The sequence below is a fragment of the Papio anubis genome, chromosome 10 (genome assembly GCF_008728515.1).
Source record: "Papio anubis isolate 15944 chromosome 10, Panubis1.0, whole genome shotgun sequence".
Taxonomy (NCBI): Eukaryota; Metazoa; Chordata; class Mammalia; order Primates; family Cercopithecidae; genus Papio; species Papio anubis.
The window spans coordinates 12,454,263-12,476,404 of record NC_044985.1 but is presented as its reverse complement, the minus strand read 5'-3'; the positions used below and the strand labels follow the sequence as shown (position 1 = coordinate 12,476,404).

The following is a 22,142-nucleotide window of genomic DNA, read 5'->3' as shown; positions in this document are numbered from 1 at the left end:
TAACACCAAACAACACTTACTCGACAATGTGCTTTAAATTCCTGTTCTTGACTTTTCAGATTTTCATTCATGGCTACAAGTGCTCTCAGGTTCTGTAGGATACTGAAGAGAAAAGACAAGAAAATGACATATGGCAGGCCATTATGATTTTATGAATCACAGCTAAAAGCAGGTCCGCAGCTAAAAAAGGACTCTTTTCAATTTCCTTTCTCAGCTCTAAGAGTGTCTCATGGATTCTGCACAAATGATAACGACTTCCATTTAACTGACATTATTTTTCATTTATAAACCCAAGACCATCATGCCGGATCCAAGAAAACATTACAGATTCCAGAATTAAAATGCCAACTATAGAAACATCAATGAGTTTCAACAGCACCAGATATATTTAATGATACCAATTATTCAACTGTATTCAGGGCACATACAGTACTGAAAACTATTTTTAAAATCCATTCTGAAGAGGATAACAAGTTACTTAAGGTCATTAAAAGCACAAATTTGACAATAAAAATATCAAATATCTGACACTGCTTTGCTCCATTTCATGAAACAAAGGTTTATAATTATAGAGTCAAATTACCTGTGGGGACTTTTTGGTAAAAATGTTCATCAAACAAGAACTGCTCATTCTGTGCCTCAAACTTTTTGATTTCAGTCTCATTCAAATAACCAGCTCCTGGGAGACCTTATACCACCCAAACAGTCTGAAGCTAAAAAGGTCAAATGTTAAGTGCTTTCTCTCCTCTAATGCTCTAATGACAATTCATTCTACATGGAAGAACAAACAACTACAGCAGCTGCGTCTTGACAGAAAAGACTGCAACTTTTCTACCAAGGAGGCACGAGCTGTTCAAAAACTTGTAACGACAGTGAACTCTAGGGAAGAGAATTGGGTGGCTGGGGACAGGAGTGTGATTTTTCACCACATGCCCTTTTTTGTACTAGGAAGGTATGACTATTTTGAAAAACAGAAAAACAAAAAACTATGCTGCTTCTGCACACAAGGGGTATTGGGAGAAAGGTGACTAACACAGGGCAGCCCAAGCATATCTCAGCATGACACAGTCACCACTTTCTGGATGAACAGTAAAATGATCTGACCTGCAGCGGCCAGACCAATAGCCTTTGGCTGCTTTGTTCTGTGTTTAAACAAATCCAGCCAACAAGTATCAGCAAAGTTACTTTCATCAAAGCAAAAATAAGTGCATGCTGAAACCTCTTACCTTGGGTCAGCTTTGGATTCTATCTTCTCGAGGGCGGCTTGCTCTTTGTCCAGCTTCTCACTGTAAGTCTTAAGCTGCAAGAGAGGATGGAGACATGGTTGCTGGAGCCTTGGTAGTACAGGTGAACAACTTCACCTTCTTTTTGTGAGGCAGATAATGACATTTTTTAAACAAGAAACTTAAACTCGGATTTTAATGCATAAAGTAGGTAATTACATCATACAACAGAATACTAAGCCAATATTCAAAAAAAAAATGAAGTAGCTCTTTTACAATGATCTCTAGTATCTACTGTTCAGTGAAGAAAATATCGTCTGTTTCTCCAAACCTACACCCTTTGTACTTTTTGAATTTTGTACCACGTGAATGTGTTACTTATTCAAAAATTAAAAAAAAAAAAGTTTATAAAAAGTTCCAAGAGTTCTAGTTGAAAATAGTAGACTAAGCACAACTTGCAGCCACCCCTTCTTTTTTATTTTATTTTATCTATTTATTTATTTTTGAGATGGAGTCTCACTCTGTCACCCAGGCTGCAGTGCGGTGGCGCGATCTCGGCTCACTGCAAGCTCCGCCTCCTGGGTTCACGCCATTCTCCTGCCTCAGCTTCCTGAGTAGCTGGGATTACAGGCGCCTGCCACTGCACCCGGCTCATTCTTTGTATTTTTAGTAGAGATGGGGTTTCACCATGTTAGCCGGGATGGTCTTGATCTCCTGACCTTGTGATCCACCTGCCTCGGCCTCCCAAAGTGCTGGGATTACAGGCGTGAGCCACAGCACCTGGCCGCAGCCACCCCTTCTTGCCCTAAGACTCCCAACCATCCAGACTATTACATTAGAACACAAGAGTTTAACCTCACCGGTCCAAAAAGATGGTTAACAGACAGGAATGGCCTGAGGAGGAAGCTATGTGGAGTTAGCAGATGTAGGAAGGACTGGCGTGCAGTGTTGGGGATCTGCATTAGGAACAGCCACCTAGGCTAGGCAATGAAACCTGACTATCTTAAACCCAAGAGCTGGTGCTTAACTCTCAGAGGCAGGGCGGGGTCCCGCATAGTTGGTGATACCCAGCAGAAATGGGGAGTTCCCTGACCCAGAACATCAGTTACTACCCGCTGACCCCAGCAAACAGTAGGTAGATCCCTTCCAGAATAAACACAGGAAGTGGGCTGCATAAAATGGATGGATCTGCAGAGGTGGTAATCGAAATTTTAAAATTAAAGATGAGCATATAACCAAGGATCATCAAACAGCTGCAGACAGACATAACCTTAAAAAAGATGTATCAATTCAACAACCCAATTCGGATCTTAAGTAATGGTTATAGAGCAAGCAAAACTAGATACAATTAATGTACTTAGACATAAAAGAATACTGCATGAAAACAATCAACCTCACACACAGGAAATTAGAATTGTGATGGCTGAAATTACAGAGCGGAGGGGACAGCCAGTCTCCTGGCCTTCCTGAAGCAGTCATGCAGCCTCCCCCACGGGTGTCAGGCACCACTGCTGTCTGCGACCTTCCATGCCCTGCTCTGCTATCCCCAGACTCACTGGAGAGACACAAGTCCTCCCTGCTTTTCAGTGCTACCAGGTTATCCTGGAAGCGCAGGTTTTGCTAAAGAGGTAAAATCTGGGGAGCCTGGAGTGAAAGGGTTCAGAGCGCTCATTCTGCTCACTACTCACCTTGATAGGTAAGGAGAACCAGGCCCAGAGGCGAAAGACATTACTTACTCACAGGCTGACCAAATCAAGCTTCTTCAGAAGTTGCTCAGTGCTAGGTTTTATACAGCTTTCCCATTTTTCCAGATGGGAATTAGTCTGATTGTCCTATTAGTAAACTACCAAAGAGGGCTCTGATGCCAGGCTGCCTGTATTTGAATGCTGACCCCCGCTGCATGGCCTTTGGCAAGTTATTTAGCCTCTCTGCCTTAGCTTTCCCATCTGCAAAAAAGAATGATGACTGCAGGAATGATAGGCCCAGAGCAATGTTGGCTGCTGTTTTCATTTGAGGACAGTCTTATTACTGACTTAAATCACACCCTTCACCTTTCTATAACATGAAAAGGGCTCAACAAATACTTGATTTACTGTTTAGTATAAAAAGCCCCTTTGTAAGTCACTGATAGTTGATATCCTAAGGCATATAAATGTCTTAGAAAATTGATATCAAGATATTTTCCCTTTAATCTCTTCCAGATTGTTATACAAAGACAGATCCAAGAACTAGCAAACTTCATGCCAGGGGCTCTGCAGCATTAAAAGTAATACCACAGAGGGTTCCCAACCCGCAGGGCTTGCCATCGAATCCATAAGGAACACAGTCACAGAGCAGTGTAAAGGAAGCTGATCTGTCCAAAGGCAAGGCAGGCGTCTTTATGAACAATGAGAAAAAAATTATTCTAATTGCCATTCATGTGCCTGCTCTTTTGAAACATTCTGACAACAACTGAAGAGGTTAGTCCAGACCAGAATTGAAAAGCTTTGTCAGGTTTACATCAAGGTGGAAAATTAAGTGCTACATATTGCTACAGAAATAAGAATTTTAAATTGGTAAATATCATGTGAATTCTAGAAAAGTAGGGAGACTGGGTTGGTTTCAGAGACATCTTTGAAGATCCTAGCTTCCAAATCGTCCAGGAAGTACTAGGTAGGGACCTTGCAGCGAGGTCCTTCCATAGCACAGCTATAGTCCAAGCACCAAACTCAGAAGGAAGAGAGCTTTTCAAGTCTGGATGAGGATAGTTCTCTGTGGAAACCAAGCGACAGAAATATCTACACACTGCTCATGATAGAGGTGGCAGTAGAGGTGTCTGTTCAGCAATCAGAAGTGGGAAGTGAGCAGCGACAATGCTAACGTGAAGCAGCAGCACACTTGCAACCTAGACTACAGACTGAATCGCAGAGTTCAAACGCACTCCCAGTCCTCCTCCTCCTCCTGCAGCCCCTGCTCCATTCTGCCTAGGAGATTACTGGAAATTCTGAACAACAATTATATCACTCTGAGGTTCTCTCATCTCTCAAAAGACATCTCACTCTCAAGTAATTCAGGATCTTACAGCTGCTGTTTGAGAGGCAAGGGCTATTTACTGTGAGTGACATTCTGAGTTCCTCCCTGTGCCCCACCCAGCCTATCAGGCTCGCCTTCCTAGGAAGCCTTTACTGACCCTCACAGCCCACAGAGACCTCTCCCACCAAGACCGCTAAGGGTCTAGAATGTGGAAGTGTGAGCAAACTGATGGCATGGGTCACACACTACCACGTAACTGTCCCATGTTTCAAACTGACTGCCGTCTCTGAGAACAGGATTGTGTCTCCCATACACAGAATGATGAAACACGGCATTCCATTAGTGGTGCAGGTCAAAAACGATTCTTGACAAGGGCCCACGGAAGAAGGAAAATCTATCTGCTTACCTCTGTCAGCGTTTTCTTGGCTTCATTATATCTGGTTTGTAGGCTGGTGTGATTTGCTCGCAGCTGTAAATGAAAGATAAAAGACATATGCTCTCATTTGATCCTCATGACAACACAGATGTCAATTTCACAGATGAGAAAATGAAAGCTCAGAAAGATTTAAACTGAGCAAATGTGAAAATTTTAGAAGGGTTGCCAACAACAAATCAAGAAAAAAGCCTCATATTTAATTACCACCAAGTACACGTCAGCCAATGTACTACGAATTTTGCATAAATTATATCACTGAATCTTTATATTTAGTGAAAAAAGACATTTTTCTTACTTTACAGACAAGGAAATAAATACTCATAGGGGTTAAGTTATTTGACTAAAGTCCCATAGCTGATAACTGATGAGGCCCAGATCCAAATTCAAGTCCCTCTGACTTTTCAGTGGGGCTAAAATCAATGCAGTTCACCAACTTGCCTGTTTGCAGAATACAAACAGCATTTCAGCACTTGAGATTCTAGCATAAGACTGGTTGGCAAATGATGACACATAAAAGATAGGATTCAGGACTTCAACACTAAGAGAATGAAAATAAATTACTTTACCATTCCAACTTACATAACTGTGAACTCACATCTTGAAAAAGTCGATTCCCTTTCTCTTGCTAAAACAATATATCCTAGTGTCTATCAACTTTTAGAAATTTGAAAACATTCCTTTAAATGCTCAAAAGGATTGTGTATTTTCACTTTTAAGAAGGATAAGAGGTACCATATGACCCAGCCATCTCATTACTGGGTATATACCCAAAGGATTATAAATCATGCTGCTATAAAGACACATGCACACGTATGTTCACTGCGGCACTATTCACAATAGCAAAGACTTGGAATCAACCCAAATGTCCATCAGTGACAGACTGGATTAAGAAAATGTGGCACATATACACCATGGAATACTATGCAGCCATAAAAAAGGATGAGTTTGTGTCCTTTGTAGGGACATGGATGCAGCTGGAAACCATCATTCTCAGCAAACTATCGCAAGAACAGAAAACCAAACACCGCATGTTCTCACTTATAGGTGGGAACTGAACAATGAGATCACTTGGACTCGGGAAGGGGAATGTCACACACCAGGGCCTATTATGGGGAGGGGTGAAGGGGGAAGGGGGAGGGATTGCATTGGGAGTTATACCTGATGTGAAGGACGAGTTGATGGATGCAGCACACCAACATAGCACAAGTATACATATGTAACAAACCTGCACGTTATGCATATGTACCCTAGAACTTAAAGTATAATAATAATAATAAAAAAGAAAAAAAAAAAAGAAGGATAAGAGGCAGAAAACCACCTTCAAACTAGTTATTAACTGGGTACAAGTTAACAATGAGAAATTTTAATCTATATCTCAATGCTGATTTCAAAGTAACATGCCTCATCCTTGGGCCTGTAAGCAGCTTATTAAGAATTATGTCACCTTCAGAAATCATTACTCCCATCTAGTTACTAGTCTTCATGACTGATATATGGTTATAATTCCAATAAGGCCTATCAAGAAGCCAACTCAAGCCGAGAGCAAAGTGATAAAGGAGAGAGAAGCAGGTGGGTTCTGGTGCCTCCCTTTTCAAAGACAGCCATCTGTGCAACAACAACTTTTTTTTTTTTTTTTTTTTGAGACGGAGTCTCGCGCTGTCGCCCAGGCTGGAGTGCAGTGGCCGGATCTCAGCTCACTCCAAGCTCCGCCTCCCGGGTTCACGCCATTCTCTGGCCTCAGCCTCCCGAGTAGCTGGGACTACAGGAGCTGCCACCTCGCCCGGCTATTTTTTGTATTTCTTAGTAGAGACGGGGTTTCACCGTGTTAGCCAGGATGGTCTCGATCTCCTGACCTCGTGATCCGCCCATCTCGGCCTCCCAAAGTGCTGGGATTACAGGCTTGAGCCACCGCGCCCGGCCAACAACAACTTTTATTAACCTGTTTATGTAACTGGTAGATAAGGGTACTTTGGGAAAAAGTTTAGTTGTCTCTTGAAATCCCAGCGTTTTAACTGTTGATGCTTTCTATGGTCTAAATGTCAGTGTCTGCCCCAAATTTGCATCTTAGAACCTAATACCCAATATGACAGTTTCAAGAGGTGGGATCTTTGGGAAGTGATTAAGTCATGAGGGCTCCAGCCTTGTGAATGAGAAGAGTGCCCTTATAAAAGAGGCTCAGCCTGGGCAACAAAGTGAGACTCTGCTGTCTCAACAAAAAAAATAAAAGAAATTAGTCAGGCATGGTGGTGTTCCTGTGGTCCCGACTATGTGGGAGATTGAGGCAGAAGGATTGCTTCATCCCAGGAGGTTGAGGCTGCAGTGAGTTATGATCATGCCACTGGACTCTAGCCTGGATGATGGAGTGAGACCCTGTCTCAAAAAAATGAAAATATAAGAGGCTTGAGTGGGCTCCCTTGCCTCCTTCCACCATGTGAGGCAGCAGCAACAAGGCGTCATCTATGGACATCAGACATCAGATCTGTTGGTGCCTCGATCTTGGACTTCCCAACCTTCACATCTATAAGCAACAAATTTCTGTAGTTTATAAATTATCATGTCTAAGGTATTTTGATAGAGCAGCCCAAATGGACTAAGACAAGGCTCTAGGAAAGGTTCCCGGGATCTTCCCACCTGCTTCACCCACCTTCTTATGTAGCCTCTCACCCCTGCACCCACCTACTCATCTGACAGTTACCCAATGCTCTGCTCAAATGAGGTGTATGGGAGAAAGAAAAGAACATGACTTTGTAACTGTGAGATCAAAATATGAGAAGAGATGAGGCAGAGCCAGGCCCAGGGAAAGAGTCAGCTCCCTCACCAGGGGGTTCAGGAAACCTTCACCGACAAAGACTTACCTCAGATGGATCTTGGCAGGGAAGTAAGAGCTTTCTAAGAAGAAAAGGCTCATCTCTTTTCTTTAATTAATTTAACTAACAAGAGCTCTCTTTAATTCTTCATCTGACCATCTTTTCTTACATAGGAAGTGTCCCAGTAGCTTAGCTTAGTTTTTATCTTGCTGGAGTCCTCCAGGATTCTCTTACCTCTATTTTCTTCTTCATCACTAATCCCTACACTTATCCTAAAAATTCAGCTGCTGGTTAACACCATCTCTCTGGATTTCTCTTTCTTTCATCACTCTCAGGTTTCTTCTTAGCTACCTACCAGCTTCACTCCATTTTAATTCCTTTGTAGCATATTCCCTTATTGGATCATGATACAGTTAGGCTGAGTCCCCACCCAAATCTCATCTTGAATTGTAGTTCCCATAATCCCCACATGTCACGGGACGGATCAGGTGGAGATAATTGGATGATGGGGACGGTTTACCCCATGGTGTTCTCGTGACAGTGAGTTTTCATGAGAACTGATGGTTTTGTAAGCATCTGGCATTTCCCCTGCTTGTACATCTCCTTCCAGCCATCATGTGAAGAAGGACATGTTTGCTTCCCCTTCCGCCATGATCGTTTAAGTTTCCTGAGGTCTCCCCACCCATGCAGAACTGTGAGTCAATTAAACCTCTTTCCTTTATAAATTACCCAGTCTCGGGTATGTCTTTATTTGCAGGATGAAAATGGACTAGTATTTCCTTATTTGTAAAGTGAGGATAATAACAGTACATCCCCTTCATAAGGATGTTGTGTGAACTGAGTTAATTTTGCAAAGTGCTTAGTAATTAGTAAGCAATAACAAAGCACTTATTAGGCATTAATGTTACTGACAGAGAGATGTCTGTGATATAATACATGAAATAAAAACTCAATTTTGTAACCATACAACTCACTCTCAAAGTGAGGGCATACATGTTTGTAAAAGCCTAAAAAAGGATGCATCACAGATGCTTTCTGCCTGTATGACCTTGTAAAAGAGGTTGTGGGATTTAAAGAGTTTGGAATCCCTCACATACCACAGGTAGAAGTATAAATTGACAAAATAATTGATGAATAACTCAATAGTTTCTAGCAAAATAAAAAATGCATTTTTTGACAAGTTAGAGGACAAGTTAAATAAATTATGTTACATATATACTATGTCACACTATCCAGCCAGTAAAAAGAATGAGGTAGATTCATATGCTTAAATTTTGGTTCAATCACTAACAAGCTATGTGACTACAGACAGCCTGCTTAATTTCTCTGTGTCTCAGTATCCTTATTTGTAAAGTGAGGAAAATAACAGTACCTCCCCTTCATAAGGATGCTGTGAGAACTGAGTGAGTTAATTTTATAAAGCACATAATAATTACTAAGCAATAACAAAGCACTTATTAGCAATTACTATTACTGACAGAGATGTCTGTGATAGAATAAGTGAAATAAAATCCCCATTCTGTAACCATACAACTCACTCTCCCCAGGTGAAGGGGCATACATGTTTGCAAAGGCAACACAGCAGACACAAATAGTAGCTTGCTGTATTTATTCTTATCTTTATATACTTCTATACTATTTAATTTATATTGAGCTTATCCCTGTAATTTAAAAAAAAGCACTTGAAACATTTGAAAACTGACAGAAACAAAAGGAAAATATGTTTAGTATATCTGCACACACAAAAACATGGAACACAAACTGAGCAAGTCTCTTCCCTTCCTACCTCATTTTCCTCATCCAGTTGGGATAGCTACATGGCCAGGGATTATTGCATGTGCTGGTCATCATCTTTAATTACATTAAATGTAGCAATAATGATTGTTGTCTTTTAATGGCAGCCCTCTATATGTTAAGCAGTATGCATGGAAAGTAACAGGCTCTGGGTAAAAGTGTTTTGAATCAACTGCAAAACAGACTCAAGAGTCAGGGAGGATTGCCCTGTCAGCTGGACCAAGAATGTGTCAAGACTGCCCTTTGTGTTGAGGCTTAGCATTGCTTCTCCCCAGGTTTAGACAGAAGGTAGAAGCAAATATTCATTCCTGCTGGGATACTCTGGCTCCTGGAGTTCACAATAACCTCACAACTATCTTCTCTCAGAGATACACTATAATAAGGAAGCCTCATCCTTGACTCCTTCTGATTCTGTGATGAGTTCTTTTTGAACTATTCTTATCACTAGCAAGGGTCAGGAGTAGAAATGATACTGAGTTGAGAACTCATTAAGATGTCTAAACAAATAACTGAACAGAAACCAAATCGTAGGCTCTCTTTTCATCCTTCTTTGATCCAGAGCATCTAGCAAAACCAACCTATTGTTTGTTCAGCTATGGGAGAACAAATTCTAACAGAACAGATTCAAACAAAGAAATGATTGAGCAGGACCATTTGATAAGTTCATACCTTTTAAATATGTGGGACTTGAAAGAATAAAAACAAGCTCAAAATGCAACTTGTACCCAGTTTTTTTTTTTTTTTTTGAGATGGAGTTTCGCTCTTGTTGTCCAGGCTGGAGTGCAACGGCATTATCTCAGCTCACCACAACCTTCACCTCTCGGTTTCAAGCGATTCTCCTGCCTCAGCCTTCTGAGTAGCTGGGATTATAAGCAGGCCCACCATGCCGAGCTAATTTTGTATTTTTAGTAGAGACAGGTATTCTCCATGTTGGTTAGGCTGGTCTTGAACTCCCGACTTCAGGTGAACTTCCCCTCCTCAGCCTTCCAAAGTGCTGGGATTACAGGCGTGAGCCACCGCGCCCGGCTCATATTCATTCTCTTAATCTTCTACTACATATATTCTTCTAATCTAATCTATTGCTAATGCAACTGAAGCACATAACTTTTTATCGTCCAATGACTGTTCCTGAGTCAAACTTCCCAGCTTCCTCTTAGGTCTACTTTTCAGGGCAAATATATGAAGGTCTTTCCAAAACAGTCTCATATCACCAGGTATTACAGAACACCATCTCCTACAGTTCTTTTAAAAATGATCAAGTTTCCTCCATTTCCCTGCCATCAATAGTAGCAGTCCATGTCTGGACTACTGCATCAGCCTCCTATCTGTTCTCCCTGAATTCCTTCTCACCCAAGTCCAGTTAATTCATGCTCCTGCAGCAAACAGAATGGTCTTTACAATATGCAATTCTGATCATGCCACTCCCCTATTTAAACCCTTCGATGGCTTCCGTTGTCCTTAACATGGCCTGGATGGTCCTCTTGATCAGACACTGCCAACCAACCATCTCATTCATGACTCTCTGGCCACAAAACAGACTGGCCAAGACCCTTCCTCCTCTGGTCGTTGTTCATGTTGTTCTATACGTCGATATAGCCCATACAGACTTCCTGCCTGGAAATGCCCACTCATCTTTCCAGTCTCAGAACTCTGTGACCTGAGGCTAGGTCAGGTCTCCCTATCAGTCACTCTCCCAGCTTCCTAGACTTCTCCTTCAAGCACTTAACACACCTGTAATTAAATGATGATGAGTGTGATGACTTCTCATTAGACCTTAAGATCCTTGACAGCAAGGATCATAACTTGGTCTTCATTCATCCCAATAGCTTAGTTCAGTGCCTAGCACATAGTAGTGCTCGGTAAATATTTGTGAACTAATGCTATTTATTCTTGCCCTGTGATCTTTTCCTATGATAGAAGTTAGCAAATTTTTTCTGCAAAGGGCTGGTAGTAAATATTTTAGGTTTTGTAGGTCTTATGGTCTTCTGCAACTACTCAACTCTGCCACCGTAGCCTGAAAGCAGCCACAGAAAATATGTAAACAAATGGATGTGCATATGTTGTAATAAAGCTTTATATATAAAAACAGGTGGCAACTGGATTGGCCCAAGCACCACAGTATGCCAACCTCCATTCTGGAATCTCCTTTAAGCAATCTACTATGAAGATCTTGAATAAACTTTTGAAAAGAAAACACTGACCTCTTCAAGATGTTTGGTCTTTTGTACAATCTGCTTGTTCAAGGAAATGACTTTCCGACGATGTAGCTGGGAGGTTCCTAATTTTTCTGGACTTTCTTCAGTTGATAGCTCAGACTGCTGTGGAAAAAAAGGGATGGCAAATCCAAAGGATTTAATTAGTTCACCTTGGTTCATGTAATCAAGCTCTGTTGAATGTGGGCAAAGCACTGTTGGGCAGCCAGTCACACAAAGCCAGGGCATTTACAGGGGCCTGTTCAAAATCTGGCATAGAGAAGAGATTCTGACACAATGACCAAAATCCCTATCAACAGAACCTGCATTCTGGGCCAAGGGAACAGCATGTGTAAAAAAGTACAGGGACGTAACTGTGGTTATATCAATATCATACAGGCAATAGGTATTATCAAAAAGTCTTAAATAGGGGAATAACACGGCCAAGGTAATATCTTCACAGGACCATTCTGGAGTTATCAAGAATAATGAATTGATTCACTGTGAGTGAAGCATTATAAGCATATGGTTAAAAAGTCTAGTCATTCAGCAGCACTTATAATGAAGAGTTTCCCAACACATTTTCCATCAGTTGGCCCACCCCAATTTAATCATTTCCTATTTCTGATGTTCTGGAGTTGACAGGGGATTGACTGGAAAGGGATTAAAGGTGCTGACAGAGGTCATGTAGGAAAAGTTCTGCAACTATATAAGGGAGGAGGCGGGTGGAGAAGGATCCTCATGACCAGGAGTGAGTGGAGAGAGATCTCTAAACAAGATGATGAGGTGAATGTGACAACATTTTCCAGGAGGGCAAATGGCCATTCCTCAAAAACCACACAAAGAAGCAAGCAGTTTAGTATAGATACTGAATAGAAACATCTGCCTCAAGACTCCTGCGAGCAGCCCTAGGAAAAAGAAATTAAAAGGTAGACCTTTTTGCAAAAAGTGCAATTATAATACTTCTTGGGTGATTATAGATAGTTTTATTAAACAGTCGAACACCAACGATAAAACATCTCCTTTCTTATAGTAAGTACCCCAATTCCAAGCTAATCATTGATTACATATTAGCATCAGAGCAATGATATCACATGTCATATAACATCTGGAAGATTTCACTGTATAATCATGAGAATGAGAGTGAAAAGGCAAATAACATCTTAGTATTATTATGAAAAGGTATTTGGCCCCTGAGACCTTCTGACAGGGTTTTGAGGGAGCAACAAAAACTATCTGGATATTCAACTTTCCCTGCATGTTTTAACAGTGATTCTAGGCTTGAAAGTTTGAGATATTTACCCACAGGAAAAAGAAATGGGAAAGTGAAAAGGAGGAGAAATTGGATGGCCATAACCATTTATTCTGGTTAAGGATTTCTCTGAATAATTCAGCAGTATTATTAATGGAAGATGAGTTCTTCTGCTACTTAACAACTTTGAAGTTACAAAACAACCAGCAGGATATAGCTGCATAAAACGGTAAGAAACATCATTTTCTATCTCACGGGCTGGTAGGCCATTAAGGAAACAGAAAAGCTAAGCATTTAGTATTACAACACATTTAGCCTTGAAACCTGGGACTATGTAAAATGTCAATATTATTTTAGCTTTCAGGATTTCTGGGAATTGGAATTAACTTTTTAAAATTAATTTTGGACACAACAAGATATTCACAACTTGTAGTACAGACAAGGACAAACTATTTCTGAAAATCATTTGAGAGTATTAAAAAAGCGTGGCGGAAGAGACCACCCCTACTCTAAATCACTTACCAGAAACAGAATTACAATTAACTGTATCTCCTCTACTTTGATTGGATGACCTGAACTATGCTACTAATTTGGCCACTTTTGTATGTTATGTATTTAACAGCTTTTTATATAGCTAATTTTAGCTTTGAGTTTTAATATCCAGGTTAGATTCCTTGACTGTAACTTCTGAAGTGTTATAAGCATATTCTCAGAGCATTGTGCTTTACTAGCCAAATTACATAAGCCTTCTGTTCGTGCTTTTCTGATATCTGAAACAGAACTAATTTCCCATACAGTATGTCTCTAGGTGTGATGTCAGGATTATGCTTGAGTATCCTGACCTCCTCCAGATGCCTGTCAGGCTTCGGGACTGAGACTTGGGCAGGCAGGCTCCAGTGGACTCACGTAGCACTCACCTTCCAGACTTCCTCCAGTGTGCGGGGGCTGAGTAAACTCATTCAATTCTGTTCTGCAGCTTTGGCATGGATTGGGTAATGCCTGACTCTTAGCAAGCTTTCTTGCTCATAAACTGCTTTTATGGCCAAAGTCCTAAGAAAATAAAAATGGCATTCCCCCACCCAGCTTCCATGCTCTCGTATTAGTGTATGGGGCACATATACAGCTTTGTTTTAAAACTATGACCTTCAAACTTCACTTACAAGAGTTCTTCTTGCAGGAAAACCAGCAGCTATCTTGATATGTGGAAAGATTATTTCCAAGATAGCTATCTATCTAAGTCTCAATTTTGAGCCATATGCTCTCTCAAAACCCTGTCAGAAGGTCTCAGAGGCCAAATACCTTTTCATAATAATACTAAGATGTTATTTGCCTTTTCACTCTCATTCTCATGATTATACAGTGAAATCTTCCAGATGTTATATGACATGTGATATCATTGCTCTGATGCTAATATGTAATGTGCTCATTATTATTTGTAAGTGAATACATAAGCTACTGGATATGAATACATAAATTATTATAAATGAATATATAAGCTACTATAAATGAATTAAAATATATAAGCTATTGAGTCCTTAGTTGTTTTTAAGAGTCTTTAACTGGGTCCTGAAAGTATTATAAAATGTTGAGAGCTGCTACCTTAATCTAAGGAGCCTGGTTCACTTGGTAATCCACCCATGGACTGGGACAGTCAATGGAGTGGGCTCACCAAGTGGCCAGCCATCATTTATATAACACTGAGAGGGAAAAGTTCTTTCTGATTCTACTCTTTTACTAGACCCGTGATTCAGACAAGCATACAAACAGAGAGAAAATGCTGGTAATGCACAGAAAAAAATCTTGAAGTCTCTATATGTACCTCTATCATATCTGTTATAATAGTATATGTTCCAAGGAAACATGGGCTTTCAAAATGCTCTCCCTTATTGGTAGGTAATAATTCTTAGTGCTGTGTGGAGTCCTGTAAATGTGCATTTACTGGTGCACAGTACATATAAACTTGTAAGTTCCTGTGTTTGCCTTTGAGTCTAGAGACAGTGCTATGGGAAGCTGCTTAATGTTTAATGGGAAGTTATTTTTAGTCAGATAAAACAGTTATTATTGAGCTGGAATAAGAGTTCCTGACCTAGTAAATAGAAAGCTGACTGCTCTGTTTTTCAAACACACTTTTTATCAAGCAATCTAAATTTTTTGTTTCTCAAAGCCAAGAGAACTCAGACTGATGAAGACAGGAAAAGGTCCACAAACCAGCAGGTCTCATCTAATGGTTCATTCACTGAGAGACACGATGAGGAAGAAAACTAGATGACCAAGGTGGATTTTGAATGATGAGACAAAGTCAGATAGAAGAAGAGGAAAACGGGCTTTATACTAAGTCCTTGACAGAAAAAATTTAAATCCTAGAGCATCTTAACAGATTTCTGCTTCCAAAATGCAACATCTGTCAAAGAACATCAACCATCTACAAATATTCCATTTGTGTTTACATTGCAGTGAGGGCTAAAGTGCCAATCTAATTTGTTCAACATGTTCAGATTAAGAACGTGCTTTCAAAGCCACATGGTGGATTAAGATGACTTCTAGTGTAAATTCAGTGTTTTCTAATAACTGACAGATATTCACAACTTCTATTTTTAGAGGAAACAGATTTAAATGTCACTGAATAATATTAGTCTAGTTCAAAATGGTAAATTCCCAAGAGAAGCAAAAAATGATTACTTTAGCTAAAACTATATACTTTTATAATTGAAAGAGACCCAAAAGGTTATTTACACATCAACCTTCTAATACAGGGTTCTCTCCTATATCATCTCCCTACCCCACCAAAAGATGGTCACTAAGCTGACAACAATAAAGTATTCCTATCTTACAAGGTACCAGGAGTTCTCTACACTAAATAGATGGAATTCAGTTTTTGGCACCCTGACTGACCAATTAAAGACAAGTAGGCTGGGTGCAATGGCTCACACCTGTAATCCCAGCACCTCTGGAGGCCAAGGTGAGTGGATCACTTGGGTCAGGAGTTCAAGACCAGCCTAGCCAACATGGGGAAACCCCATCTCTACTAAAAATACAAAAATTAGCCGGGCATAGTGGCATGCACCTGTAATCCCAGCTACTTGGAAGGCTGAGACATGAGAATTGCTTGAACCCAGGAAGGGGAGGTTGCAGTGAGCCGAGGTCACAGCACTACACTCCAGCCTGGGTGGCAAAGTGAGACTCTGTCTCAAATAAATAAATAAAGACAAGTAAACAGACTATGTGAAATATTTATTTTAAAATGTTTTAAAATCTAAGAACTAGCAAGAATGTTAAATTTCAGAAGGCCAAAAAGTAACTGAAAGTGGGAATCCAGGAATGTATGTGTACCTACTGAAGTTGGCTTTTTTTCCTAAGGGTATGTGCCAAAACCTGATGATCACAAGCTTTGATTTTTACAATTCAGTAACAACTTTTTACCACATAAATCTTGATACAGCTATAAGAGGGAAAAAATCCACAATGAGATTCTGTAACAACAGATTGGATCTCCTGCAGTTCTGTAATCCTAATTCACACAATACTTTGGTCCAAAAATCCCACAAGTAAGGACAAGGTATAAAATGGACTTGGGCTGACGTATCCCCAGGTGGTTGGCAGAAGCAAAAGCAGATCTTCCCTGAAAGAACAGAGCTTCAATCCTAGGCCTCAAATAGTTCCTACAGATAAATTTCCACGGAATATGGGGCTCACAGTCAAATATCAAAAGCACACAAGAAGTCAAACTACCATAAACAAAAGCCAGCAAAAACAGACAGCACAACTGTATCTGTAAAGACTTATTCAAATACACCCCCTTCCAATGCACACACAACATATACACAAAAGCCTGGCCATTCCTCACTAAAGTAACAGATTAAATCTAATCACTCTTTCAGATAACAGTTCAACTAAGTGTCCACAGCTCTTCCACCTGTCCTTTCTATAACAAGATGCTGACACCTCTCACCACATTGGCTGTTATCCTAGTTTGTAAGTGAACTTCTGAAGCACTCCTGATGATGTGTGACCACTGCAGATAGGAGGGGATCATCCACTTTCCTTGATCTACATTCAGCTTCCAAAAATGAAACTCAATACATGAAGGCTCTTTTCAATATTTTTAAAACCCACTAATGAAATTCCATGAATTTCAAAAACCCATAGTTATGTAACCTTGCTGAGTCTAAGGTTTTGCTTTAGGTCCCACAGTGAGTAATGCAGTGTGCCTGCTCAGAATGCACTTAACATTTAGGAGGTGTGAACAAAATCCAAAACCTCCCCTTTAATCCCCGTACACTACTGTCAGGTCAGATGGCATCCTCACCAAATTGTGAATTGGTACAACTCACTTTTCTGAAATTTAACAGTTTACATTTTTCTTAAGTGATGTTCCAGTTATCTTTGCAAGTGATGCTCAAATCTGGCAAGGCTAAAGCCCAAGTCCTTATGCAAATTAATAAGGACTCTGAAATGTACAAGTTGTGCTGTGTGGCTTGAGACCATTTTACCAGGTTGACAATTCATTAGTTGATACCATTCTCTTTGCAGTTAGGTATTGTATACTAACTATGCAACAGTCACTCCGAATTCAGGAAATCTTAGAGCTGTTCGTAAACACAAACATATTTAGCATTGTTCTCTCCAGATTTACAGGGTTCCTTACTCTCTTAACTCTGATTAAAATTTTACATCTCTCTCCCCACCTTCCTTGGCTTATTTCAGCTAATCTTTACTCAGATCTTACCGTGTGGGGGCACGGTGCTATGCTCTGGGGAAGGGGGAAAAGACAAAGACCGTACCTCTGGCCCTTCATAATCTAGCCAGACAAAACTGGCTAATTCATAAGTAAAGGTGTTGCATCCTCTGCATTCTCCTCAATGCCTAACTTGTGTCACAGAGGAAAAGAGTTTTGAAAGCTGCTGTTGTTCCTTCCTCTCCCTCTCTTCCTTTCTTCTTTCCTTCGGCAAATGTCTGTGAAAACCCAACTGTGTTGGGCACTGAGAGTACACTACAATCCCAGCCCTCCTGGAAAGCAAACATTCTAGGCCTGGGAGACAGGCAAACAGACAAATGAAACAGTGCTTGAGGGAAGTGCTATGAAGGAGATAAAGAGTTGATCTCTACAACATCACAGAAGAGCCTCTTTTAATAAGTAGAATCTGATTTTTTTTTTTTTTTTTTTTTTTTAGAGACAGGATCTCACTCTGTTGCCCAGGCTCGAATGCAGTAGCATGATCATAGCTCCCTGCAACCTCAAACTCCTGAGCTCAAGCAATCCTCCTGCCTCTGCTTCCCAAGGAGCTGGGACTGGAGGTACGTGCCACTACACCCAGGTAATTTTAAAAAAATATTTTGTAGAGATAGGGGTCTCACTATGTTGCCCAGTCTGGTCTCAAACTCCTGGCCTCAAGTTATCCTCTCACGTCAGGTTCCTAAAATGCCTGGATTACAGGCGTGAGCCTCTGTGCCTGACCCAGAATCATGGCTAATGGCTATGAGGTGAGTCTCCCCAAAGTCTTCAAGTGATTCATTATCTTCTACTGAGTATTTATTATGAATGAGGCAACAGGAATACAAAGATAAAAAATGAAATATTGGCCCTCTAATACTTTAGAGGTTAGGAATGTGATTTATGCAACACCTATTATGTTATGTGAAGAAAGAGTATCCAGAATGAAGGGGTTTAAAAATCTACCTAGGCCCCTACCCCTCCTGATTCCAACCTGGGTTCTTCTATCTGTGGCCACAATAGGAGGTTTCCAAGAGAGCAACACCCTCACCCCTTTCCTGCCCCATACTACACTTCTCCCCAACTCCACAAACCAATGGTGCTAGCAAGTGGTAACATTTTTTGAGTTGGGGCAGGATGATAGGATTGGAAACACTCATATCTAAGGGTATCAGAAATCACACAGGTGTCAGATCAGGTGTGATTTTCTAACAAAGCAGTCAGGGTCCCCTGGCTGCTGAGCTTACTGTGACTTTCTGGCCCAGGCAATGTCCCTGGGCTGTGGTATCTTCACTCAGTCCTAAGCTCTTCCCTGTTCCATTTCTCACCCCGTGGTATGATTTTAAAAGTCACCCACTCTGCCTGGTTATTATCAGGCAAAAACAGTTCAATATCAACTATGCCAACCACTTTTCTTTGGGCAGATACTGTCACTTCAAATGATAACACAAACTAAGTAGCATCTGGCAGCCTCTTTATAGGTACACGAATTGTATCATTCTGTAATTTATGTTTTCACAGGTTGACTAACTCCTTACTGGAAGCCCCTCAGGGCTGCAACCCTGACTCACGCGTAACGCAATCCCTGCCCCCTACACCTGACACTGCCTGGATGTAGGATCTACTCAATAGTTGTTTGCTGAAAGAAGAAATATATCTAATCATTCTTTCACATGACAGTGATTATGAGGTCAATTCCATCAGTTCTCTGGCAGAAAAAAAACCAAGCTGAAGACTTAAAATATAAAAAAACTGTGCTAATTTAAAAATATATTTTCGTAAGACTTCATACATTTGGAAAAAGTGTAAGGGTTACAAACCCAGGGTAGATAAATAACAACATGAAGGAAGGCAACTAGTAAGAGGACAGAGGATATATTAACAACAGATACTTTAGGGGCAATTCCTTCAAACTTTGTTAAATATATTTCCTGAGGGACTAGTGGAAACGAAGGCCTTATGGGGATGCCAGCCACTGTGTGTAGCCCCCCATCTGTTGGTAGAAAAGTAATCCCTGTCTCCTACTCTCTCTAGTTCAGAGGGGCTGCCAATCACACCCAACTCTTGGCAATAATGGGCCTGGGGAGAAATCTGTGACCTAAGCCAGGACAAACAGAGGAGAGTCCTTCCTTAGGATTTTATATACTGATGGAGGGAGGGGGCAGTAAGACAGAAACTGTCTATAGCCAGGCCTCCAAGGTGATGAGGCCGAGAGAGAGACAAAAAGAGACAAAGGGATATGGCAGGGCCACTTGAGTCCCTCTAAAGACTTCCAGTTCTGAGAGCTGATAAAGGTTCCCTTTTGCTTACAGCAACATGCTGGGTAGAATTCCTATTACTTGCACCCAAAAGGCTTACAAGGCACAGGGTCCAAGTGAGTGAGTGATAGAACTAAAGAGGCAGTCTTCTCTGCTGACTGCATCATAAAGTAGAATAAGAATCATCATGATAGATGGGGACAAGATCTGCTCTAATCAAATGCGGCTGTCTGCTTTTCCTAGAAGAGACTCTTTCCTTGTGTTTTTTCATAAGTACATCCTTGACCATACCCAAGCTCTAATTATCTGGCGAGATTCCCCAGCTGCTCTGGAAAGATATGACTTCAAGACAGAACAAAGGCTTCTGACTAACTGCCAGAGAATGATCCTCAGAATCAAAAGGTCAGAGGCAATGGTGCCAGAATTTCTTAATTGCTGGACAGGAAAATTTCCAAAACCCATTAAGGAAAAAAAATTCCTTTTTTCCAAGTAAGTCCCTTGATGATCTAAAATACACCTTGCTATGGAAATGAGATCAAGATGTTGACATTCTTTGGGCTAGGATATTACCTCCCCCTGCCTTGTTTTTCTGAAACAAAGTCTCTCTCTGTTGCCCAGGCTGGAGTGCAGTGGCGCGATCTCTGCTCACTGCAACCTCCGCCTCCCAGGTTCAAGCTACCAATCCCACCTCAGCCTCCCAAGTAGCTGGGATTACAAGCACGTGCCACCACACCCAGCTAATTTTTTTATTTCAGTAGAGATGGGGTTTCACCATGTTGGCCAGGTTGGTCTCAAACTCCTGACCTCAAGTGATCTGCCCACCTGAGCCTTCCAAAGTTCTGGGATTACAGGCATAAGCCACCATGCCTAGCTGGATATTACCCTTCAAAGAACTGGATGAGAACATATTAATGTGGCATTCTCCAGAAACATGAAGAGTCACTTAGATACTCCAAACAGAAACTTCCACAGCTTTCAGCAACTTAGATTTATGGTATGTGAGTGCCTGGGCTGAGCTGTACCATTTTCACTTTTTCTTGTTTCCGTGGTTAGTTCCCAGTATGCCAGTTGAATATGCCTTCCCAGTAGGCAGCTGAATAATGGGACAGTCTAAGGAAGATTCCACAGCCACGCCTGGAAGGCAGACACTAAGGATGGTAAAGGAGGCTGTCCCTGCTTTTCCCTAAGGATGCTCCACCTAGCCAAGGAGAAAGGTTGCAAAGTCAAACAGTCCTGTACTCAAACCTGGAACTTACTAGCTGTATGGCACTGGACAAGTCACATAATCTCATTACTTTGCCTGAAAAATGGATATAATATCACATACTCATTTACTGAGCACCAACACTGGCGGGCCCTTGGTGAGACTCTCAGATTACAAACAAGAACAAAGGTGGCCCACAGCCATATAAACAGATAGTTTCAACTGCATATAAGTATAATGATGGAGGAAGGCAGAGGATTATAAGCAAGAAGGCAGTCTATACGAATTAAATGAGATAATTTTGTAGAATTAAAAAATAATAAAAATTTGAGAACTAAATGAGATAATGGTACACAAAGAATCTGCATGGAGAAGGCACTCAGGGTAGATTCTGATTCCCCAAGACCGATCTGTGCCTCTAGAGCTATAAAATATTCAGATCCTCTAGAGCTACAAAACGTCCCAAGATTCTGTCTTAGGGAGAAGTTGACCAATGAATGATTTAGTTGGCAGACTAAATATTACAGTGGTCAAAATGGTGCATGGTTAGTTAGTGTGCAGCATTAGGGAAAGTCCCTTCCTGCCCTTCCAGGGACCTTGCACCTTCCCTGGCCCAGCTTCCTTTTCTTTCTTCTGGCTCCTACAGAAGCTTAGGGGGTTGTAGGGTGGAAGCATTTTTTGGATAGTCAGGCATTTTAGTTTTCTGTAAGTCATAGTAATAGATTCTTCTTCCCTGTAAAAATAAATGCTATGATGCAGTGAGAATATTAGACATCAACACGAAAATCACAGTGGTACTTCTTCCAGCACATTCAGGGAAGGGTGTTACCCTTTGGAAACAATGGCAGATGGAGGTACTCAGCCTAGAGTCTATGGACACTCATGAATTATGTATCTGGAAGCTTCTTCACATTCCTCTTTCTGCTGCTTTACAAGAACCATATTAAACTGAGTTACATACCTCAGGAACTCTGAGACACATGTTATGTTACACTCTTATAAGAAACTTGTGAACTTTACCAGTGAAAGAGAAGTCTGCACATGTTTTTTTTAACCTCGTTTTTATATCCCAGTGCCTGTCAAGTTTCCAAGCACTCATACAAGGCAGGCTATTCGATTTATTCCTTGGTCACAAAATCATTTTTGCGCTTGCTCCTCCCCACAAATTATCCTGTCCCCTTTCTTCACAAAGCAAAAAAAAAAAAAAAAAAAAAAAAAAAAAAAAAAAATCCTGATCTCAGCCTAAGTGAGTT

General features: G+C 40.9%; 1 protein-coding gene across 5 annotated transcripts in view; it reads right to left on the bottom strand.

The window, feature by feature from the left end:
* The window catches only part of CCDC93 (coiled-coil domain containing 93), a 94,553-nt gene that overhangs the window by 26,935 nt on the left and 45,476 nt on the right, over window positions 1–22,142 (bottom strand). For all 5 annotated transcript variants that reach the window (XM_021923387.2, XM_009185029.2, XM_009185028.2 and 2 more), the window contains 4 exons: window positions 11,474–11,590; window positions 4,642–4,704; window positions 1,227–1,300; window positions 21–102 (listed from right to left, as the gene is read on the bottom strand). In XM_021923387.2, the coding sequence (XP_021779079.1) occupies window positions 21–102; window positions 1,227–1,300; window positions 4,642–4,704; window positions 11,474–11,590 (336 nt within the window). The remainder of the gene's footprint in view (window positions 1–20; window positions 103–1,226; window positions 1,301–4,641; window positions 4,705–11,473; window positions 11,591–22,142) is intronic.